The following is a 20,975-nucleotide window of genomic DNA, read 5'->3' on the forward strand; positions in this document are numbered from 1 at the left end:
TGGAGCAATATTCTAAATTCTAACAAAGACTAATCCAAGAGATAGAAAAATAAACCAAAAACAAAAGATAACAAAACTTCTATTTGGGATATATATGTCCTATTGCCATTGTGCAAAAAGCTTGAGCCGCATTAGGCATAATAACTAGTGACATTAAATAAATCTATCATGGTAAAAAGAAATCACAAAATATGGGTGGTATGCATGCTCAAAGCCAGAAGATCCTTGATAAAAAGTGTTTTTAAACATGCTATTGATTTGTTGCATCACTAGCATCTCCATTTCCTGCCTCCTCAACACTCGCAGAGTTTGTGTAAGAGGATTGTTGATAGAGTCCAGGCATAGTTGGGGGCGGCATGTTTATCGGGTGGTCAAACTTACAAGCTGGTCCAAATTTGCAAATTCCATATCGGCTGTAATGCGTGCATGTATTCTGGCCCTGAATTTCATGATATATTAAACGTTAGATAAAAGAAACTGGAAAATCATTGATAGAACGTTATGGCGTAATAAGACAGCGGAATAAAATAACTTACAGGTCTCAAAGGCAGACCCTTGTCACTTAAGCTGCAAGGAGGTGATCTTGTAATCCGATTCTTTGGATGGTGAAATTTGCAATGGAACTTAAATTTGCAGTCCCCAGTTTTCAAGAAGAAACTACACTCAGGTTCGCCAGGTCTTTCAGGAAACTCTTCAGCAGACGTCTGCTTATGACGGTGCATATGAGCATTTGTTTCAATAGCTGGGTTCTTCACGGCATATGGTGAAGGTGGATGCGTACCCCTCTCTGATAAATATATAGGTGCCTTTACAAACCACAAATTGGTCAAACTACTGGGAAAGTGCTAAGAATTTGATAGGCATATTAACTAATTCACAGAAAGGAATAGGAAAAAAAATACTCCAATGTACAAAGTTTGCCCCATAAGAATCAAGACATGCAACAAAACAACGAATAATAAGAGGCTTAGGAAATTAGCATGAAATTTAAAATACTGAATCTTACACATCACAAACTATCATTTGCATATTGCTAGTGAATACCTTGAGTATATATTAGTTAAGGAGCATTTAATGATTTAAATGAAATGTTACTAATTACTTAAGAAATTACTAACAAAGCATGATACTTCTCAATTTTACTTCTGAGCATGCAGTAAAATTACTCAGTGTAAGTGTTTCATTATTGACAGAGGAACAGAAAACATAGACATTGGACCTATTTGGATAAAGAACTTATTTGCAGCTTATAGCACAAATGCTTATCAAAATAAGCACTTATGAAACTTGTAGCAGTAGATACGCTCAAATAAGTCCATCCAAACAGGCCCATTGTATGATAGAAAATTGGCACAGTGATTTGACATCATGTACCGGTGATATAAGAGACTAGGTGATAGTCTACATAGTTATTATTAGCATCAAGTCTAATGATTTACCTGATATCCATTCCATTCAGAGCTTCGAGGAGAAACCCCTGGACTCGGTGAAATTATGATTGGCACAAATGTTGCAGTTTCATTGAATTTTCTGGTAGAAGATGACTGTGATACATTGTGTAATGAAATAGAACTTCCATTACCATATGCTGAAGTGGAATCATATCCGCCAACAGTTGTAGGATCGGGATGATTAAACTTGCAGGTTGCTCCAAACTTACAAGAGCCAGTTTGCATGTAATAGGGACACTCTTTCTCACCCTGTCATGAAAAACAACCTTGCTAAATTTTCATGTATTTCAAACAGCAGAAAGAGATATCAGAATCAGATAATGAACACCAATAAACTTTCAGCATAATTTGCTAAGTGATGAAATAAGTTCATACCAAACGAATAGGTAGTCCGAGGAAGTTAAACTCTAAAACTTGGACGGCTGAATACTTTCCTCTGGAATGATCAAATTTACAATCCTTTCCAAACATACAACCCCCAGACCTTGAATAATACTGTCATAACATCAGGAAACAAAGAGATTTCTTTATAAGTACAACCAAAATAAATAGTAGGACAAGTTTATGATATGGCTAAGAAAAGAGAATAACAAACATACACATCATAATATGCAAGTACCCTCCAATCAAAAATTGTTTAAAAGAGATCTAACATTTTTCCATAGCGCAAAACAAAGCCAGGATACAACAACAAAAGAATTTTGTCACGAGGTGCTAGCTCAGCGATAAAAATCCAGTTGTAAAATGGTCACTAGCGTCGCTTTAATTAATAAAAAATTATGCAAACACCATATTTATAATTGACACAATATAATTTTTATAACATCATTTACTCAGTCAAATCCAACCATAGGTGATTGATTGATTACGCTAGCCAGCCAAATCCAAACATAGGTGATTCTAATATAAAATAACTTCAACAACAACATACAACCAACTTAAGAGCCAAAGTTAAGGCATTCATAAAATACAATATTAAATCTAACATCTTCAAATTGTAACAGAATATAACACCATAATTTTGAAAATACCTTGCATTCTGTCTGTCCTGCTCTTTTCTCCAATTCATCTCTATCTCCTACTCTCTCTTTAAAAGCCTTCATTTAGAGTCAAATAAAAGTTAATCAAAACATTAAAACACATAAGCAGCTCCTAAGTAGTGCACATGTTTACATAATAAATTTCATGCTTCTCTTTCAATACTTACATACCTAAATGAACACATTAGTATAAAACAACTAGTTTAATACAAGAGTAAGAGTGATATATGAGAGTGATACCGAGCTTCTTCTCCTAAGAGGATGATTAAACTTGCAATTGGATCCAAATTTGCAAGTCCCAGTTTTGAGATAAAAGGAACAGTCTTCAGCTTCAGGCCTCAATGGGTACAGTTCAGCTCTACCATTACCATTGCTTCTTTCATCCTTGTTCTCCACTTGATCAACTTCTCCACTAACAACAACATTCTCATTCACATTCACATTCTCAACCCAATCATTCACCTCATCATCCCCATTCCACCCATCATCATCACCATTCCACCCATCACCATTATCACACTCCTGACCCTTTTCAGATTCTACAGCAGCAACTTCAAAGTTTGAAACTTTTTCATGAATTTCATCCCCATCTTTCAAATCCAACTTGTTCTGAAGCTCCTCATCGAGATGGGTCACGTGATTGAGATCTGAGAGTTCAGGAATCAACTGTGGGTCGTTGATGGAGGAATCGGTTGATTTGGATTGCTGAGAGGGTTCCATTGGTGATGGAATTCCTCAACATTTAAATTAGAAAAAACCCTAATAATTGGGAATTGATTGAATGTTGAGAGAGTGTGGGTTTAATTGCAGTGTGTATGTAAGGAAGAGGCGAAGTATTGTGTTGTGATGGAATGCCACTACGTGGGTTTATACAACCGCCGTAGGAGTCTATATTCTAAACAAGAAGCATCATTCACTTTTTTCTTCAAGGGTATTCTTCCCCCTCCTTCTTTTCTTTTTTTTTTTTTATTAAATTACTATATATTAATAGATTCGGCTAATTAGTCTAACATCTCGCTAACGGATCAAAAGTAGTAATAAGAGGTGGGATGAGGCCGAAGACGTGTCAGGCGTGCGATGAGTTATCCATGTCTTCCTGCTTTATAGGAGCTGACTCATTGATTACGTTTCAACAACTATGAAGATTTTCTTATCTAAAATTGAACGGTCGCAAGTATCAAAGGCTGATTAATCACGACTCTTATGTTAAAGGGATGTCATCAACCATATTTCTTAATAGGCTAAGGTCAAGCTTTGTGTGGGCGAAAAGATTGACACCCCTTAGGCAAAGACCGAAACTATAAATACTTAGCTAAATAGTTAGTTCGAGGTATCACTTATTTACATATCAAAAACCTAAAGACTCTTGTTTGATTGATTGCATGTAGAGTCATCTCAATCATACTCACTGCAAGTACATCTGTCGCTTTCATGGGGTCCGATAATATTTACTAGGACCACACATTTTTCACAAGAAAAAAAATTGTTGATTGATCCAGTCGTCGTCTCACGATGGTTTCCACAAAAGTAGCATCCAGTAATGGCGACAAAGAAACCCTAATGGAGATGCACATTGTTATGGAGAAATTACGCTGCCGAAATCAAAACATGCAGACCAGTGTTATAAACATCCAACATGGACAGTGAGATGCCGCTGAACTTGAGGAAATGCAAATGTTGGATCTCAAGTTGAGATCTAGAACACCCTAGTTCTAGAAAACGTTAAGCCTCCCTATCTAGTAACGTTGGACAGAAAAAATGACCCACGAGAGCATGTTGTCGCCATTAATACACGTATAGAAATAATAGGAATGACTGATTTTCTCAATAGTAAGCCTGTTTTTGAAACGCTGAAGGAGACACCTTTGCATTTGTACATGAACATTCTTAGGTTCTTTATGACTGACTACAAAAACCTTTAGGCTATGTTTGAGAGTTTGGAGGGGAGGGGAGGGGAAGGCTTCCAAAAACAAATTTTTTAAAAAATATAGGAAAATATTTGACATTTTTTGAAAAAATGATTTTGTTTAGAATGATAAAAGAGTCATTATTATTAATATATTTTTAATTTTGGGAATACTATAACAACCTAAAAGATATTTGAAACATTTATGTAAGCCCTTTAAAACCCTCCAAAACCCTCCTTCAATACAATTTTTGAGTTCCCCCATTTTATGGGGTTTTTGGTGTTATGAATAAACTCAAACCCTCCAAAACCCTCCTACCCAAAATCTTTTTATCATTTTCACCAAATTCTTCTTATTTTTTAAAGCCCTCCCCTCCCTTCCCCTCCAAACTCCCAAACATAGCCTTATAGAAAGTTGATCCACCAATTCTTAACGAGCAAGCACCATAAGGTGTCCATCACCAATTTATTCAATACAAGACAAGGATGTAACACCTTAAACCCCACATACAATTCAATATGGAATTTAATTAAACAAATTCGAGGAGTCACGCACAATCAAACACGGCCTGCTTCATAACACGGTTTATAACATAATAATTTAGAACATGTCATCGTATACTCATCTTCACTTAGGTTATCATCGCAGCATGATCATTATTAAATCAAATAAACACAATATTGCAACTCATGACATTTAGTCTCATAAACCTTAACTTTTATAATACAAGCAGTAGGAGTTGTGACAGTCAACCCAAAACAACTTAGAAATCTCAAAAAAAATAGTCTTTAACTCCAACATAAACGACATAAGAATCAAATCAAGCGTTCTTTCCTCACCCCGGTGTTACATGATCAAAGCAAGGTACCGCTAGTCAAAACGATAAACTAAAGAAGTGACTCCAAGAGTTATCTTCTACATACTTCAACAATGCTACTCCTGAGTATCTGTAAGTTGTCCATGGTGGACAACATTAAAGTAAATGAGTGAGAATACACTTAAGTAATTAACTGTGAAAACAAGCGGCAGTAGATTATCACATAACAACAACATACACATTACTCAACAAACACCGACATATTAAGTATTTTCATCCAACAACACATCAACAACAATCAATACAAATGCAACACATATGCAATGTGCTCAACACCGACTCGACATGCATGTGGTATCAAATATGAACACTCAAGTTCATCTCACTCCTTGATCCCCACCATAAGATCAAATTCTCTCTTGGAATCAGAGCACACCAAAATCGCCATCATCACCATAGGAAACCATTCACCAATCCCCCATAATAGGAATTAGTTACTCGCACCCGATCCATCATCATAGGATCGAGGTTCACCAAAAAAACTCGAGTTCCGACAACATGAATGCATAAACTCTCAACATGCAACACCAACACATACACGTTGGCCCCTCTTCTGATCGTGTATGCCACCAATAACATAATCACTATCAACATAACATGCATATATTTGAACAAGCAACATCATTAACAACATCATCATAGTAGCATCATCAATATTAACATCATAACAACATCATCATAACAATATCAGCATAACAACATCATCAACATCAACACTATAACAACATGATCAACATCAACACCGTAACAAAATCATCAAACTTCATCATCATAACAACATCATCGTAACATATCATCATACACCATACGCAAACATTAATCAATATTACTACAACCAACAACAACATCAACTTCAGCAACTCAACATATGCATATTCATAAACATATAATCATGTTATTTCATTACAACATCAACAACATTTACATTATTAACGAATTATAATTAAGATTCTCAACATCATAACATCGTCACAAGATAACATCAATAAATACACAATTATCGTCTAATATTCATGTTATCACGACACATTCAACCTCTGAAACTAATTTCATTTAATGGTAAATTGTGTTAGCTTTCTAACACTTCAAACGGGGCATCATTTGAACTTACGGATCAAAATTATGGCCAAAATCGCTTGACAGTGCAACAAAAAAACAAAACAAACACTTTGGAAGCTTGGAGTCGACTCCCAGCCAATATGGGTCGACTCCCAAAACTTATGGGTCGATTTCTACTGTGTAGTTTCAAAAAAAACTATTTTTCTGTAAGTTTAGAGTCGACTCCAATTGTTGTTTTTGCCAAAAAAAAATAGTTTTTAAACAATCCAAACACTACTTTATATGACATCAACTTATTTTATGAAAATCTATCAATTTAATCCAATTTCTTGTTGTTATAGCACCCTAAACTCATCTATTACTCCATTGGTTCATAAATCAACACAACATTACAACAAATCATCATGTTCATCATCTCTAAATCACCATTAACACCTTAAGATCATAACCTTCAAACATCCATCAATGGCAGAATTTCATACATATAAAATCAAGATAAATCAAATATAATTTCAGCCACACAATCATATATATGAACACCACAAATCATCATTCAAACATTTATTCGTGAGAAAATACAACAATTATCATATAACAACTATCATAGCATCACAATTTAGAATTATGAATCAAAACACCCAATCTTAAGGAGGTTAAGGGTCCCTCCATTTACCCCTCATGTTTTAACACCCATTAGAGAAACACATCTCCTCCTTACCTCGATTCTCCTAGAAAGCAATGAAATATCTCCCTTAAAGCTCTTCTTCTCTTGTCTCTAGACTCTTTCCTCTTTGCCAACTAGTGGGAAACCCGTGCGTCCGCACGGGTTCTGGTGTGGGTTGGACCGGATTTATCAGAGATACATGTAGTATTAAGTATAAAAAAAATCGAAATACCGTATCAAATAGTGTAATTAAAAAAAATACAAAATAGTTTTACCAAAGTAGTTTAGCCTTTTTAAAAGAAAGACGTACTTTTAAAATCCGAACAAAATTCTATCAATTTTTTATTTATTTTTTTAAAAAAAACATAAATAATATATATTTCAATTATTCATATATTATATATATTGTATTTTAAAAAAATGTTTTACTAATAAATCAACAGAAAGTTATAAAAATTGAAGACACATAATGAAATATTGAAATATTAAAAATAATAGATTAAATTAGGAATATTAAAAGCGGTACTGGTGAGTTGCACGTTCGTTCACACGGATTTTGATAAGATTACCGTGCCTTCACACGGTACTGGTGTGTTACCTGTATGTTCGCATGAATTTTGATATGATTACCCATGCGTTCACACGGTACTGGTGTGCTATCTGTGTGTGCGTTCACACGGATTTTAGGCATGGAGACACAAATTGAGTTGGGGCCACCTCCGAGTTTGTATGAAATTACATTATTAGTTGAACCACATCTAACTATGTTAAAGCATTGTCTTTATTTATCTCATTATTTGCAAGAAACTCATTTGATAATATGCAAATGAAGAAATGAGGAGTTGAAGAGTCTTGGACTGAATTATTTAAAATTAGTTATGACACACTTTTGTTAGATATTCACTTGTGTTACTATGAATTATTGCTACCGCACTATTGTGGATTTTAATTGTTTGTATTATTAATGAGTATGTATTTGCTATTGTTAGCATGTTAATATCCTATTGAATTTGTTTTGCTCTTATATGTTTTTAGTAATAAACTCGTGCGTACACACGAGTTCTGGTCCGATACGCGTATTTGTTTGCTTAATATATTTATTTTAAATAAAAGTTTAAAAAAGAAAAAAATATTTAGATCGATAATAAATTTTTTCGTATATAAAATATTATTTCCCGTAAATAAAAGACAAAAATATTTGAATCATATTTTTTGTATATAAAAATATTATTCTCGTATATAAAAATAATATGATACGGTGTAGTATTAATTTTTGTTTTCAGTGTAAGACACAAGTGAAAAAATTTACACTATACTCATGGTGTAGTATTTATCCTAGAATGTAGATCACTTTTTAAGTTGCTATGAATCACATTTCCAGAGCAATTAGTATGTTATATCAATCAGTATTCCATCAGTTTGATCCAAAAAGGGGAAACATGGCAGAATCATCTAACCCACCAAAACAACACCTTGACAGCATAAGCATGCTACTAAACAACCAAGCAGATCAGCACCAGCAAATACTTGAGATGGAGTGTGACCAAGAAGTTCCTTTAGCTTCCTTTCACTAATTGGATGGCCTTGAAACATGTCAGCCGCAATCATATGAAGCACCTGTGTCCAACCATAAACACAATTTCCTGGTCAAAAAAACATCTTCATAAACAAATGGCAAACATAGTTAAATGACCATCGAAACCGGAAAAAATAAAAACAGGTTTTTCCTATTTTTTGAGTTAGAGATCATAGCAATAAAAAATATTGGAATTAGCTGGCCCAAAAGAGTCCAAACGATCATTTCTATATCTTTGATTCATTAGGATATGAACATGGCCCTCTAATTTGTTTATTAATTTGAACTTTAAAGATTTATGTAAGTTATGCACCAACTCTAAAGATTTCACTACGCATATAATTTGTGGTTCTTTCCAATTCAAATGAAAAATTATACTTTCCTCTCCCTGTACCATATTATACTGTCAAAAACCAAAGTAATGCAACATCACGTGGCCCACTCGATATTGATAGTTTTCAACTAATGAGACTAAGGTTCATTCACCTTGTTGGCTTGTTTGGTTCATTGCAAACTTGCACTAATGGGCTTGTTCACGTTTTCTGGTCCCATTTATACGAAAAGCAAATAATTCACTTACTCTTGTTCCTGTAGGAGAACAACAGGCAGTCAGTCCTACGTCTCAACAAAATGCTCGTGTTCTTGTTGATATGTTTACCCGTGCAGAAACAATGTGCCGCTTTCTATTAATAACCTGCACAACAATCCATGAGAACTGAACCAAAACTGCATGAAACCAAGTCATAAACATTAACTTGAATAATTGCTGCAAAACTAACAATTCATATTCAATCATGGTTTGCATTTACACTACCAGAACAAAAAAAATCAGTGCAACATACATGAACATACACCTCCATTCACAATTCAACAGTCTAATCACCCATCATTTTCCAATACATACATACCTTACAATTCAAGAGGAAATACCCAAATCCATTCCAACCAAGAAAAATCAGCCAAAATTATGACCTTCAACCACTTCAATTTGTTCACACTTCAGCTCCCTCATTGCCATCCTTTCTTTTTTTTATGGCCAAGCAAACTTGTGCTTCATTATCGAACCGGCATAAACCCACATCAAACTCAGGTAACAGCTTATCCAAACAGAATTAAACAAATCATACCAAACCAAAGCAAATTTCATACATGTAAACCCATACATAATTTCAAAATCAGAGTCCCAGCAAGAAAACAGTCCAAATACAAGTATAAGAAATATCTAAAACCAAAATAGGATTAGGATTTAAACAAAAGAGCAAAGCATTCACATCTAAAGGCTTGTTTCAGATGGTTAATCAAGATACTACAAACACAAAAAATTATACATGACATGCACTAAGAAGAATCATCAATACACAATACCATTTCCCTGATTCTGCAGAGCAATAAAGCCCTGTATTTGGATCATAATAATAGCCCAAACTGCTGTTGTAATTATACCTGGACTAATATAGAATTGATGTCAGATCGAGTTTTCAGCATAATTTTTTTATAAAAGAATGCATCAAGGAAAAGAAGGAGTTCTTATTCTAAATGAATGTTTGCAGCATTAAAACATAGGTAAATAAGGTAGATAATTTTATTGGAATTTATTTTCTTTAAAATTACATACAAAATGACATGTATATTTCACCATTTCAAAATTACAATGCCATGAGATGAATAACTCACTTGTGTGGGGAAATATCTTATAACATTGGCCTGGTTGCCTCTCCAGAATAGAATTCAAATTAATTTGTTATTATAAGATTCAAATTAACTTGTTATCATAATATTCAAATTAATTATTTGCCATGTAGCTTAGTTAATATTACCTCGCGGCACAGAGGACATTTTTCTTTAGGATTCGCGGCCTTAAGTCCATCGACAATAGATACCGATGCAGCCGAGCAAGCACAGATGTAACAGAATATATGACCACAAGTTAGAGAAACTGGATCAAACACGGTGTCCTGTCATAAAAGAGAGAACGATGAAGCAAACCATCCTCCCTCGAATTCGTAAGAATCTCAAACTGTTTCTCAACCTCAAACCATCCAACATCGTCATCCTCCCTCAACAATAGTTCTTGAAAGCCTATCAAAACCAGAAACTAATATTTTAATATATATTTAACAAATTACTAAAAAATTCATGTCCATCTATATAATGACCTGGGTGATGATACCGATACCGTCCGTAGTATCATCAATATATTGAAAACAAAAAATTAGCATAACTCAGACAAATCAATACATACCCAGTGCTTGTTTTTACTTGAGCCAACTCCATCTTTTTCAGGAGATAGATGATTTGTAAAAGAAACATCCTCAGTGCAAACCTTAAGCCATGGAAGCGTTGGATCTGGAAAAAAAAATGAGAACATCAAAACCCTCTTCATCACCACTTAGTAACAACAAAAAACTCCAGATCTAAAGAAGAAGATCCTCACATCATGTATGTGCCATGGTGAAGTAAATAATTGCATAAAATGAGATGAATACATACTTGGAACACATCAACAACGACTAAATCATTGCGATCCAGATGATAATGTCAATATTCATCAACAACTGCTTCATCTGGCCGGCCATCTCCATCCTCGGCTTCAACATAAGGCTTACATTTAACACGATTCAAATCTTCATGAAGGACCTACATTCAAAGCTTTTGTTACGCACAAACTTCCTTGCAGCTCCCGATAATAACTTATGTTACGAAACTAATGTATTTCTCTTTTGTTCAAAAAATAGCTCTACAATATTCTGTCCATCAAGCAGCTACTTAAACTTGAACCTGCTTGTAACCAAAATATTAGTTCCAACACTAAAACAATTTATTATTTATTCAAACAAAAGATAAGCATTTCATTAACAGCTAGTGGGGATAATAAATCAGACAAACACACAAAAACTTGTAGTATATGAAAGTTATAGACTCACATAACTTTCCAGTATTTTCCATCTTCGAATTTCAGACATACTTGCTGCAAAATAAGAACAAAAACTTATATTCACATAATCAAACTATAGATCTAACTTCTCAAATAATCATAAGCCAAGAAACACAAACACAAACAAAACAAAAACCCAAAACGATGTTGTTACGTGTAACCCACCCATTTAGCTTCTCAACAACTCGTTGATAAAACGGTATAGATCAACCGGATCCAATTTCTCGAAACCTTCAAAAACAAAAAATATCAACAACATCATCGCCGGATTGTTACGGTGTAACCTACCCATGCAGCTTCTCAACAACTCGTTGATGAAATAGTTTAGATCAACTGAATCCAATTTCTCGAAATCTGCAACAACAACGAAATATCAACAACATCATCGTCGGTGTTTTGTAAATCTAAATAGCGAAGGAAAGACGAAATAAGCTGAAAACGATGAGGAAAGAGATGAGAGAGATGAGAGAGGTGATATCAAAAAGACGGTTGTTATGTGATATTAGAAGTAGGTATGAGAAAGTGTAAACGATACGCATAAGAAAGGAGGAGCAGAGCCAGCATGGGAAACCGTGATATGCAACCAAAGGACAAATAGTACATTAGTTGACCAATAGAGAGAGCTGCATAAGAAACTAATAGTTAGATGATAGCCAAAGTCAGAATTTAGTCCCAAAAAGTAATATTTGGACTCATTTTAACCCTCAAAATGAGAGGTGGCATTTTTTAACCAAAGGGCAAGTATGTCTTAACCAGGTACTTGTATTTTCTTATTTTATAGATTCTCCAAAAGTTTACATGTAATGACACTCTAAGAGTGTGTTTAGATGGAGCATTTTAACGGGGGGAAATAATTTTTTTAGGGAATTAAAAATGACTTGACCAAAATCCATTGTTTAGATGAAAATTGCGGAGAATTGTTAAAATGAAGTAAATTTATGATGTATTATATTCGAGTTAAATTAAAAGAATTTCAAATGACACCAAAAAGTAAATAATTTAAAATTGCTCTTTCACTCTATATAATGCAAATGTTAAATTATTTATTTTTAATTTTTCAAAATAGTCTCCATATTTTATAAAAATTTCAAATTCACCCACAAAAATTTCCAAAAATTGCAAATAAGTCCTTACTAATTTTCAAATTTTGCAAATTGGTTCCCATTTTCATTTTTTAATTTGGCCCAAAAGTTATAAAATTTATGAAAATTATCCCAAAAATATATCAATAAATCATTTTAATATTTCATCTAAACAAATTAATTTAAAAATGAATGGATTTCAATTTAATCATTTGAATTACTTAGAATTTTGAATTCTTTAAAATTTCTCAATTACATTATTCAAACACACTCTAAGGTTCGCCAAATTCTTTATTTTGTTCCAAATTCTAGTTCCTTATAATTAGGCCATTCCCTTCATATCCTCCATATTTTCCTTAATTTCAAGATTGCCCTTAAATTCTCTACACACTCTTATTTCCTTTTATTTTATTATTTTAGTTAATTAATAAAACTAGAACATTATTTTAATTAATCAAACAATTCTAAATAAATCTACGAACCTCTAATTACTCTCCACACTCTCCTCTCCAAGTCGCACACCCTTACCACCTAAATTAATTTAATTACTACCACACAATAATTAAATAAACACACAAAAATTCATAAATAATTTAATTAAATAAAATAATCTAAATTTGGGTGTTACAACTCTCCGCAAGAAATTATCGCCCTATAAAATTACCTGAGAAAAATAGAGTCGGATACGACTTTGTCATCTATTCCTCACGCTCCTAAGTCATGCTCCCACCAGCTGGTCCATCTCACACTACCTTCACCAAGACAATCTCTTTACCACACAACTACTTTACTTCTCGATCCTCTATTCTCATAGGTGATGCTTCTAGAGTTAGGTTATCTCTCACATGCACATCATCCACTTGGATCACATGAGACAAATCAGGAATATACATTCTCAATTGAGACACATGAAATACATCATGAAGATTAGTAAACGGAGGTGGCAAAGCAATCTGGTAGAATACTCCTCATATCCTCTCCATGATCTGGTATGGACCAGCAAAATATGACGCGAGCTTTCGAGACTTCAAAGCTCGAACAACACTAGTTACCGGTGTAACCCTCAAGAACACATGATCCCTCTCTTTGAACTTAAGTGATTTCCTCCTCTTGTCATGGTAAATTTTCTAATGACTCTTCGACGCTTTTATTTTCTCTTGGATCATCTTGATCTTCTCAGTCGCTTGCTGAGCAATATCAAGTCCGAACAGAACACTCTCATCTGAGTCATACCAACATAAATGAGTTATACACCTCCTACCATATAATGTATAATAAAGTGTCATTCCAATACTATAATGGAAATTGTTGTTGTAGGTAAAGTCAATCAATAACAAGTAGATATTCCAAGCAACTCCTTGTTCAACCCTCCTTTGTGTTTAAAGTCACTTGGTCAACAAGTGATATCAGATCCTAACCTCTGGTATAAGACTAATTGTCTCATGAGGTATAATGGTGACTTCAAGCACTTATTTTAATAGAAGTATTCCCAAGAACTAGCCTTCGTAGTTTGACAGTGAAAGGTATATCATAAAAAAGGATGAGATTGTGAAGATGTTTATCATCTATCTTAGTTTAGTTTTGATGAAGACAAAAGTTTATCAAAGAAAAAACTTTTTGGAATCAAGAATAAAAAATGCATAATATTTTGGAAGTAAAGGAAATTGATCTTGATGCTAAGGTACTGAATTGTAATTTATTATGTATACCCTTAGATGCTCGGAAGAGCATTCATATTTTCATCTCAAATGTTCCAAGCATTCATGCATCAAGACTACCAAATTCAAACCTTTTTAAAGCATATTTTTAAAAATTTATTGGGTGGTAATCAGTTACATTTTTTGAGTAATTGATTACATACCCATTCTGCCAAAAAAAATTAAAACGTTGAATATACACTTTTTAAGTCAAGTAATTGGTTAACCAATTTAAGAAACCAATTATGTGTTAAATTTGAAAATCGTTATGCATTTTTTAATCTGGTGACCTTGACTATGTATTGCTAAAAATATATCTTTTTCACATCCAAAGAAAATTAAGAACATAATGTAAAAACGAGAAAAATCAGAAAACATAAATTCACCCATCTTCGGTTGCATCTCATAATTACGAAAATCTCATTAGTCCTTACTGAAGTGCATCAATGAGCTTGCGTTGGTCACATTGGCTAGTAGGCCACACCCATGAGTTATCGAGGGCAGGCTATTATTGGCTAACCTTAATGGAGGACATTAGGTTATTCGTTAAACAATGTGACAAATGCATAAGACACACCAATCTCCACCAGGCTCCAGTTAAACTCCTCAATTTCGTTACAGTGCCCTGGCCTTTTTACCAATGGGGTGTGGATATTCTAGGTTTATTTCCCCTGGCTCAGGGTCAACTAAAGTTCTTGATTGTCCCACATACCTTTGGTTAACTGATACTTTGTCAGATTTTCGACCTATTTCTTTTGTTAATTATCTGTATAAAAGTCTATCCAAGGTTCTACCTAATAGGTTGAGACAAGAGAATTGGAAGTGTTATTTATGAGTCTCAGTCATCTTTTGTTAAAGATATAAGAAAAAAGAATCATTATTATTTAAGATTGATTTTGAAAAAGCCTGTGACTAAGTGGATTAACGGTATTTGGCTGATGTTATGTGTAAAATGAATTTTACGACTTTGAGGCGGAAGTGGATCTTAGAATGTATTACTATAACAACTGCTTGAGTTCTTGTAAACGGGAGCCCAAATGATAAGTTTAAGATGGAAAAAGGTCTTCCTCAAGGTTACCCTTTTCCCCTTTTCTCTTTCTGATAGCAACGGAAGGATTACATGTTTTTATGAATGCTCTAGTGGAAAAAATAATATATACATGGTATGGGGTGGGAGTGCAAAATGTTGTCCCTGATTTTCATTTACAATTTGTTGATGATACGCTTTTGGTGGGGGTTAAATGTTAGGCTAATGTCTGAGCTTTAAAGGCGATAATGATTATTTTTGAAGCTATATCAGGATTAAAAGTTAACTTTCATAAAATCATGCTTTTTAGGGTCAATGTCTCCGAATCTTGGTTGCATGAGGCTGTGATGGCTATGAATTGTAAGCACAGTCGTCTACTGATCCGCTGTCGCACACGGATCAAAAACGAGTAACTTTTGAAAATATAGTGTAACGGTAACGACAACTCGGATATCGTTCTCACAAGGATTCTTGTTGATTATCAACCAATGGTAAGTCGATTTAGGGGGGTTGTTTTAGATTTAGATTCGGAAAATAGTGAAAATAAGTGATTATCAAAATAAGCTGAAACGATTATTCTACTGTTTTGGCTTCCTAACTTATCATCGATCCAAATAATTTCCAACTCACAAACGGATTCTATTCCCTTTTCGATTATAAAAACAATTATATAAGCGCAATTGATATTATGTGATGTATGTTCCTAATTCCCAAATTAAGCAAACGGATTAGATATAGCAATCATGAATTAAGCAAACATGACAAACATACGCGAGTTAAGCAAACGCGATTAAAGTATAGGAACATGCAACCATCGAAATAAATCAATCTAACCTTGGATAATATCGAATTAAGCAAACAACATATCAAAGATCAAAATTGAAAGGAATTAGTTCTTCATGATCAAACGTATCAAGCTAACCTTGGAAAATATAAGAACCTCAAAGTATCGGCGGAAACCGTTTACAGCAGATTAATCTCTAGGAATTAGTTCTTCGTGATCAAACGTATCAAGCTCTCAAAATAAAATCGTGAATAGTAAAAAAAACGTGAGAATGAACAGTAGCGACCATACCTAACTATATGGAAGAAACAAGGAATTCGGGTTTTAACCCAACTGGGTCAAAAACATGAAAAACCCGCCCAAAAACCGGTCCAAAACTAATTGTTTCTAAGCTGCAACTTTAAACGAAACTCTGGTAATTATTCACTCAGAATCTGCCTTTGACTCCAACATGAAAGTTGTAGCTCTTTCTCTTAGCTTTCCGGCGATTATTAGAACGTGTCGATCCGATTCCCGTAACTCCAGTTATGGTCATTTTAGTGCAGACTGTTAATGCTAAAAATAAAGTGCGAAAATCAAATAACAATAAAAGTAAACTCAAATATAAAAACATTATAAAATAGACAAATAAACAAAGTAAAATATGGGAATGCATAAGTATAAACATAGAGTAATGTGCATCAAAATGCGCTGATCATCTACCTTTTTTGTATTTGGGGCTGTCTATTGGTGGAGAATCAAGGAAGCTTAAATTTTGGTATCCTCTGCTTGACCGTATCAAAATAAGGTTGTCATGAGTGAAAGAGTCGCTTTCTCCATATAGGAGCTCATCTGATTCTTATTAAGTCTTTCTTGTCCTCTATTTCGGTCTACTTCCTTTCCTTCTTCAAGATACCCTCAAGTATCATATGTTCTCTTAAATATATTCTTAATGCATTATTCTGGGACGGGGTGAGGAAGTGAGAAAAATATCTTTGATTAAATGAGATTCTATTTGTTTGAAAAAAGAAAACGGAAGCCTGAGGGTTAGGAGGTTGAAGCCGAAAGGAGTTTAAGTTAGCCTTATTTGGTAAATGGTGTGAGAGGATTATAAATGAGAAGGGGAGTCTTTGGTATAGGATATTGTGTGCTCGATATGGTTAGTAAGAGGGACAATTATATTTTGGGGATAATTGTGATTCTGTTTGGTGGAGGAATTTGAAAAACATAAGGAATGGTGTCGGTTTGATTGATGAAAGGTGGATGCTTGATAATATTGATTGAAGAATATGAGATGAGCCTTCTACTCTGTTTTAGATAGATCCTTGGCTTTATGGTATGGCTTTGAAAGTAAGATTTAGTAGGTTGTTTGATTTAGCAGAGAATAAAAGTGCAACAGTGGCATAATTGAATGAGTTAATGCGGTGGAGAACGACGGGGCATTGAAGTGGCATAGAAGGTTGCCTGCATGGGAAGAGGAGTTAATGGGAGATTGTATTGAGCAATTAACTTCAGTTGTTTTATAGATGGAAGTAAAAGATAATTGGGTTTGGATTTTACATCCCTCTTCTTGCTACACAGTCAACAATGCTTATAGAAATTTGTCTGAAATTGACGTAATCAACAATCAGGCTAATTCCAAATTTGTATGGTTGAAGGTTGTACCGATTAAGGTATCTATTTTTCTTTGTCGATTGTTACTGAATCGTAGTTCGACGAAGGACAATCTGGCTAGGCTGCAGATTCTTGTCACGAATGATCCAAAATGCGTGGCAAATTATGGCGTGGATGAAGATATAGATAATATGTTTGTAACATGTGATTTTTTTTGGTTGATTGTGGCATATTATTTCTAATTAGTTAGGGTTCTCAACGACTTCCAAAGGAACAATTTTGGATCTTCTCTTGCAGTTTGGTGGACTTGGTGATATTTTGAAAAATGTTCGGTTGAATTTTAACACTAGTTAGTTCGTTGTGTTTGCGTTATTTGGAAAGGGCGGAATAGACATATTTTTTCGAATAAAGCAGAGCATTTGTAAGCGTTATCGAAAAAGGGTAAAACTTCAGTCATTTTGGTGGTTAAAGGCGAAATATGTTTCTTTCGATTATGAGTACCAGTTCTAGAGGTTAAATATTTTAACTTGCTTATCAAAAGTTATGTAGACCGCTTTTTGTCTTTTTTTTTTTCTCTAGAGTTTTGGGTTATAATTTTTCCGAGAGTTTTGATTTAGGAGTACCATTTCTGGAGGTTAAATCTTGTGCCGAATTGACTTATTTTTAATAGTTAATATATATTTCATTGACTTTTTTATTTTTAAATTTGATTGTAATTCAATTCAAATTAGATGCAAATATTTTTAATTAATAGTATTTATTTTTTACTTCAAAAAATAACACATACAAGTCATATTAATTTTTTTAGAAAAAATTAAATTCAACTAATTTTTTTTACAATGATCTTTTAAAAAATTCATCTAAAAGTAAATAGATAAAAATTAATATTATATAATATTAATTAATATTACATAAAAAAAGAAAATGGTAGTTAAAGTAAATAAGAAGAGAAAACAGTGGCATAAAACACATCTCCGCAAATCTACACACTAGTAATAAAACTCATTTCCTGCTCGTTTACTAAATTCTACTAACCTAGTCTTACTTTTACGTCTACTCATTCATTTTTTCTCTTTTCATTTTCATTTCCTCTGTTGTATTATGGAAATGTGACAAATGCCTACACATACCAATCTCCATCACACTCCAGCTGAACTCCTCAATTTCGTTACAACGCCCTGGCCCTTTTACCAATGGGGGTGTGGATATTCTAGGTTTATTTCCCTTGGCTCAAGGTCAGCTAAAGTTCCTGATTGTCCCACATACCTTTGATTAACTAATACTTTGTCGGATTTTTGACATATTTCTTTGGCTAACTATCTGTATAAAAATCTATCCAAGGTTCTGCCTAATAGGTTGAGACAAGACAATTGAAAGTGTTATTTCCGAGTCTCAGTTATCTTTTTTTAAAGATATAGGAAAAACTTGGACGACATTCTTATATATAATGAAATGGTGGACGATGCGTGTAGTTTGAAAAAAGAATCACTATTATTTAAGATTGATTTTGAAGAAGCCAGCGATTCAGTGGATTAACGATATTTGGATGATGTTATGTGTAAAAAAAATTGGATGATGTTATGTGTAAAATGAATTTTATGACTTTGAGGCGGAAGTGGATCTTAGAATGTATTACTAAAACAACTACTTGAGTTCTTGTAAACGGGAGCCCAACTGATGAGTTTAAGATGGAAAAAGGTCTTCGTTAGGGTGACCCCTTTCCCCCTTTTCTCTTTATGATAGAAATTGAAGGATTACATGTTTTTATGAATGCTCTAGTGGAAAAAATAATATATACATGGTATGGGGTGAGAGCGCAAAATGTTGTCCCTGATTTTCATTTACAATTTGTTAATGATACGCTTTTGGTGAGGGTTAAAAGTTGGGATAATGTCCTAGCTTTAAAGGCGATGTTGATTCTTTTTGAAGCTATATCATGATTAAAAGTTAACTTTCATAAAATCATGCTTTTTAGGGTCAATGTCTCATAATCTTGGTTGTATGAGGCAGTGATGGCTATGAATTGTAAACATAGTCGTCTACCTTTTTTTGTATTTGGGGCTATCTATTGGTGGAGATTCAAGGAAGCTTAATTTTTGGTATCCTCTATTTTACCGTATCAAAATAAGGTTGTTGTGGGGTAGAAGAGTCGTTTTCTCTATATAGGGGCTCATCTGATTCTTATTAAGTCTTTCTTGTCCTTTATTCTGGTCTACTTTCTTTCCTTCTTCAAGGCACCCTCAAGTATCATATCTTCTCTTGAATATATTTTTAATGCATTATTTTGGGATGGGGGTGAGAAAGTGAGAAAAATTTCTTTCATTAAATGAGATACTATTTGTCTGAAAAAAGAAAATGGAGGCCTGATGGTTAGGAGGTTGAAGCCGGAAGGAGTTTAAGTTAGCCTTACTTGGTAAATGGTGTTGGAGGATTATAAATGAGAAGGGAAGTCTTTGGTATATGATATTGTGTTTTCGGTATGGTGAGGAAGCGAGACAATCATGTTTTTGGAATAATTGTGATTCTGTTTGGCGGAGGAATTTGAAAAGCATAAGGAAGGGTGTCGGTTTGGTTGATGAAAAGTGGCCGCTTGATAATATTGATTGAAGAATAGGAGATGGGTCTTCTACTCTATTTTAGATAGATCCCTGACTTTATGGTACGACTTTGAAGGTAAGATTTAGTTGCCTGTTTGACTTAGCAAAGAAAAAAAGTGCGACAATAGCATAAATGAACGAGTTAAGGCGGGGGAGAACGATGGGGCTTGGAAGTGGCATAAAAGGTTGTCTGCATGAGAGGAGGAGTTATTGGGAGATTGTATTGAGCAATTAATCTTAGTTGTTTTATAGATGGAAGTAGAAGATCATTGGGTTTGGATTTTACATCCCTCTTCTTGCTACACGGTCAACAATGCTTATAAAAATTTGTCTTAAATTGACGTAATCAACAATCCGGCTAATTCTCAATTTGTATGATTGAGGTAGTACCAATTAAGGTATCTATTTTTGTTTGTCGATTGTTACTGAATCGTAGTTCGACAAAGGAAAATCTGGCTAGGCGGCGGATTCTTGTCACAAATGATCCAAAATGTGTGGCGTGGATGAAGATATAGATCATTTGTTTGTAACATGTGATTTTTTCGTTTGATTGTGGCCTATTATTTCTAATTAGTTGGGTTCACAACGACATCCAAAGGAACAATTTTGGATCATCTTCTTGCAGTTTGGTGGACTTGGTGATATTTTGAAAAATGTTCGGTTGAATTTTAACACTAGTTGGTTCG

At 34.0% G+C, this 20,975-nt stretch overlaps 1 protein-coding gene and 1 long non-coding RNA gene across 9 annotated transcripts; both read right to left on the reverse strand.

The window, feature by feature from the left end:
• Positions 1-3,437, reverse strand: LOC131622037 (zinc finger CCCH domain-containing protein 67-like). Its single transcript, XM_058893089.1, has 6 exons — positions 2,732-3,437; positions 2,483-2,548; positions 1,827-1,946; positions 1,440-1,700; positions 537-806; positions 1-439 (listed from the first exon to the last, which is right to left on the reverse strand). Exons 1-6 carry the CDS (start codon positions 3,209-3,211, stop codon positions 251-253), a joined length of 1,386 nt encoding a protein of 461 aa, XP_058749072.1. The 5' UTR covers positions 3,212-3,437; the 3' UTR covers positions 1-250.
• Positions 3,438-8,372: 4,935 nt separating this feature from the next.
• Positions 8,373-12,269, reverse strand: LOC131622038 (uncharacterized). Of its 8 annotated transcripts, none has more exons than XR_009289741.1 (8): positions 11,675-12,269; positions 11,499-11,542; positions 11,009-11,352; positions 10,817-10,920; positions 10,604-10,653; positions 9,483-10,529; positions 9,155-9,268; positions 8,373-8,615 (listed from the first exon to the last, which is right to left on the reverse strand). It is a non-coding gene; the product is annotated as an uncharacterized LOC131622038 (long non-coding RNA). The 8 variants fall into 8 exon arrangements; XR_009289739.1 differs by having other exon boundaries at positions 9,483-9,625; positions 9,940-10,653; XR_009289738.1 differs by having other exon boundaries at positions 9,483-9,625; positions 10,392-10,653; positions 11,675-12,266.
• Positions 12,270-20,975: the final 8,706 nt, after the last annotated feature.

This window comes from Vicia villosa, unplaced genomic scaffold (genome assembly GCF_029867415.1).
Source record: "Vicia villosa cultivar HV-30 ecotype Madison, WI unplaced genomic scaffold, Vvil1.0 ctg.000024F_1_1, whole genome shotgun sequence".
Lineage (NCBI taxonomy): Eukaryota > Viridiplantae > Streptophyta > Magnoliopsida > Fabales > Fabaceae > Vicia > Vicia villosa.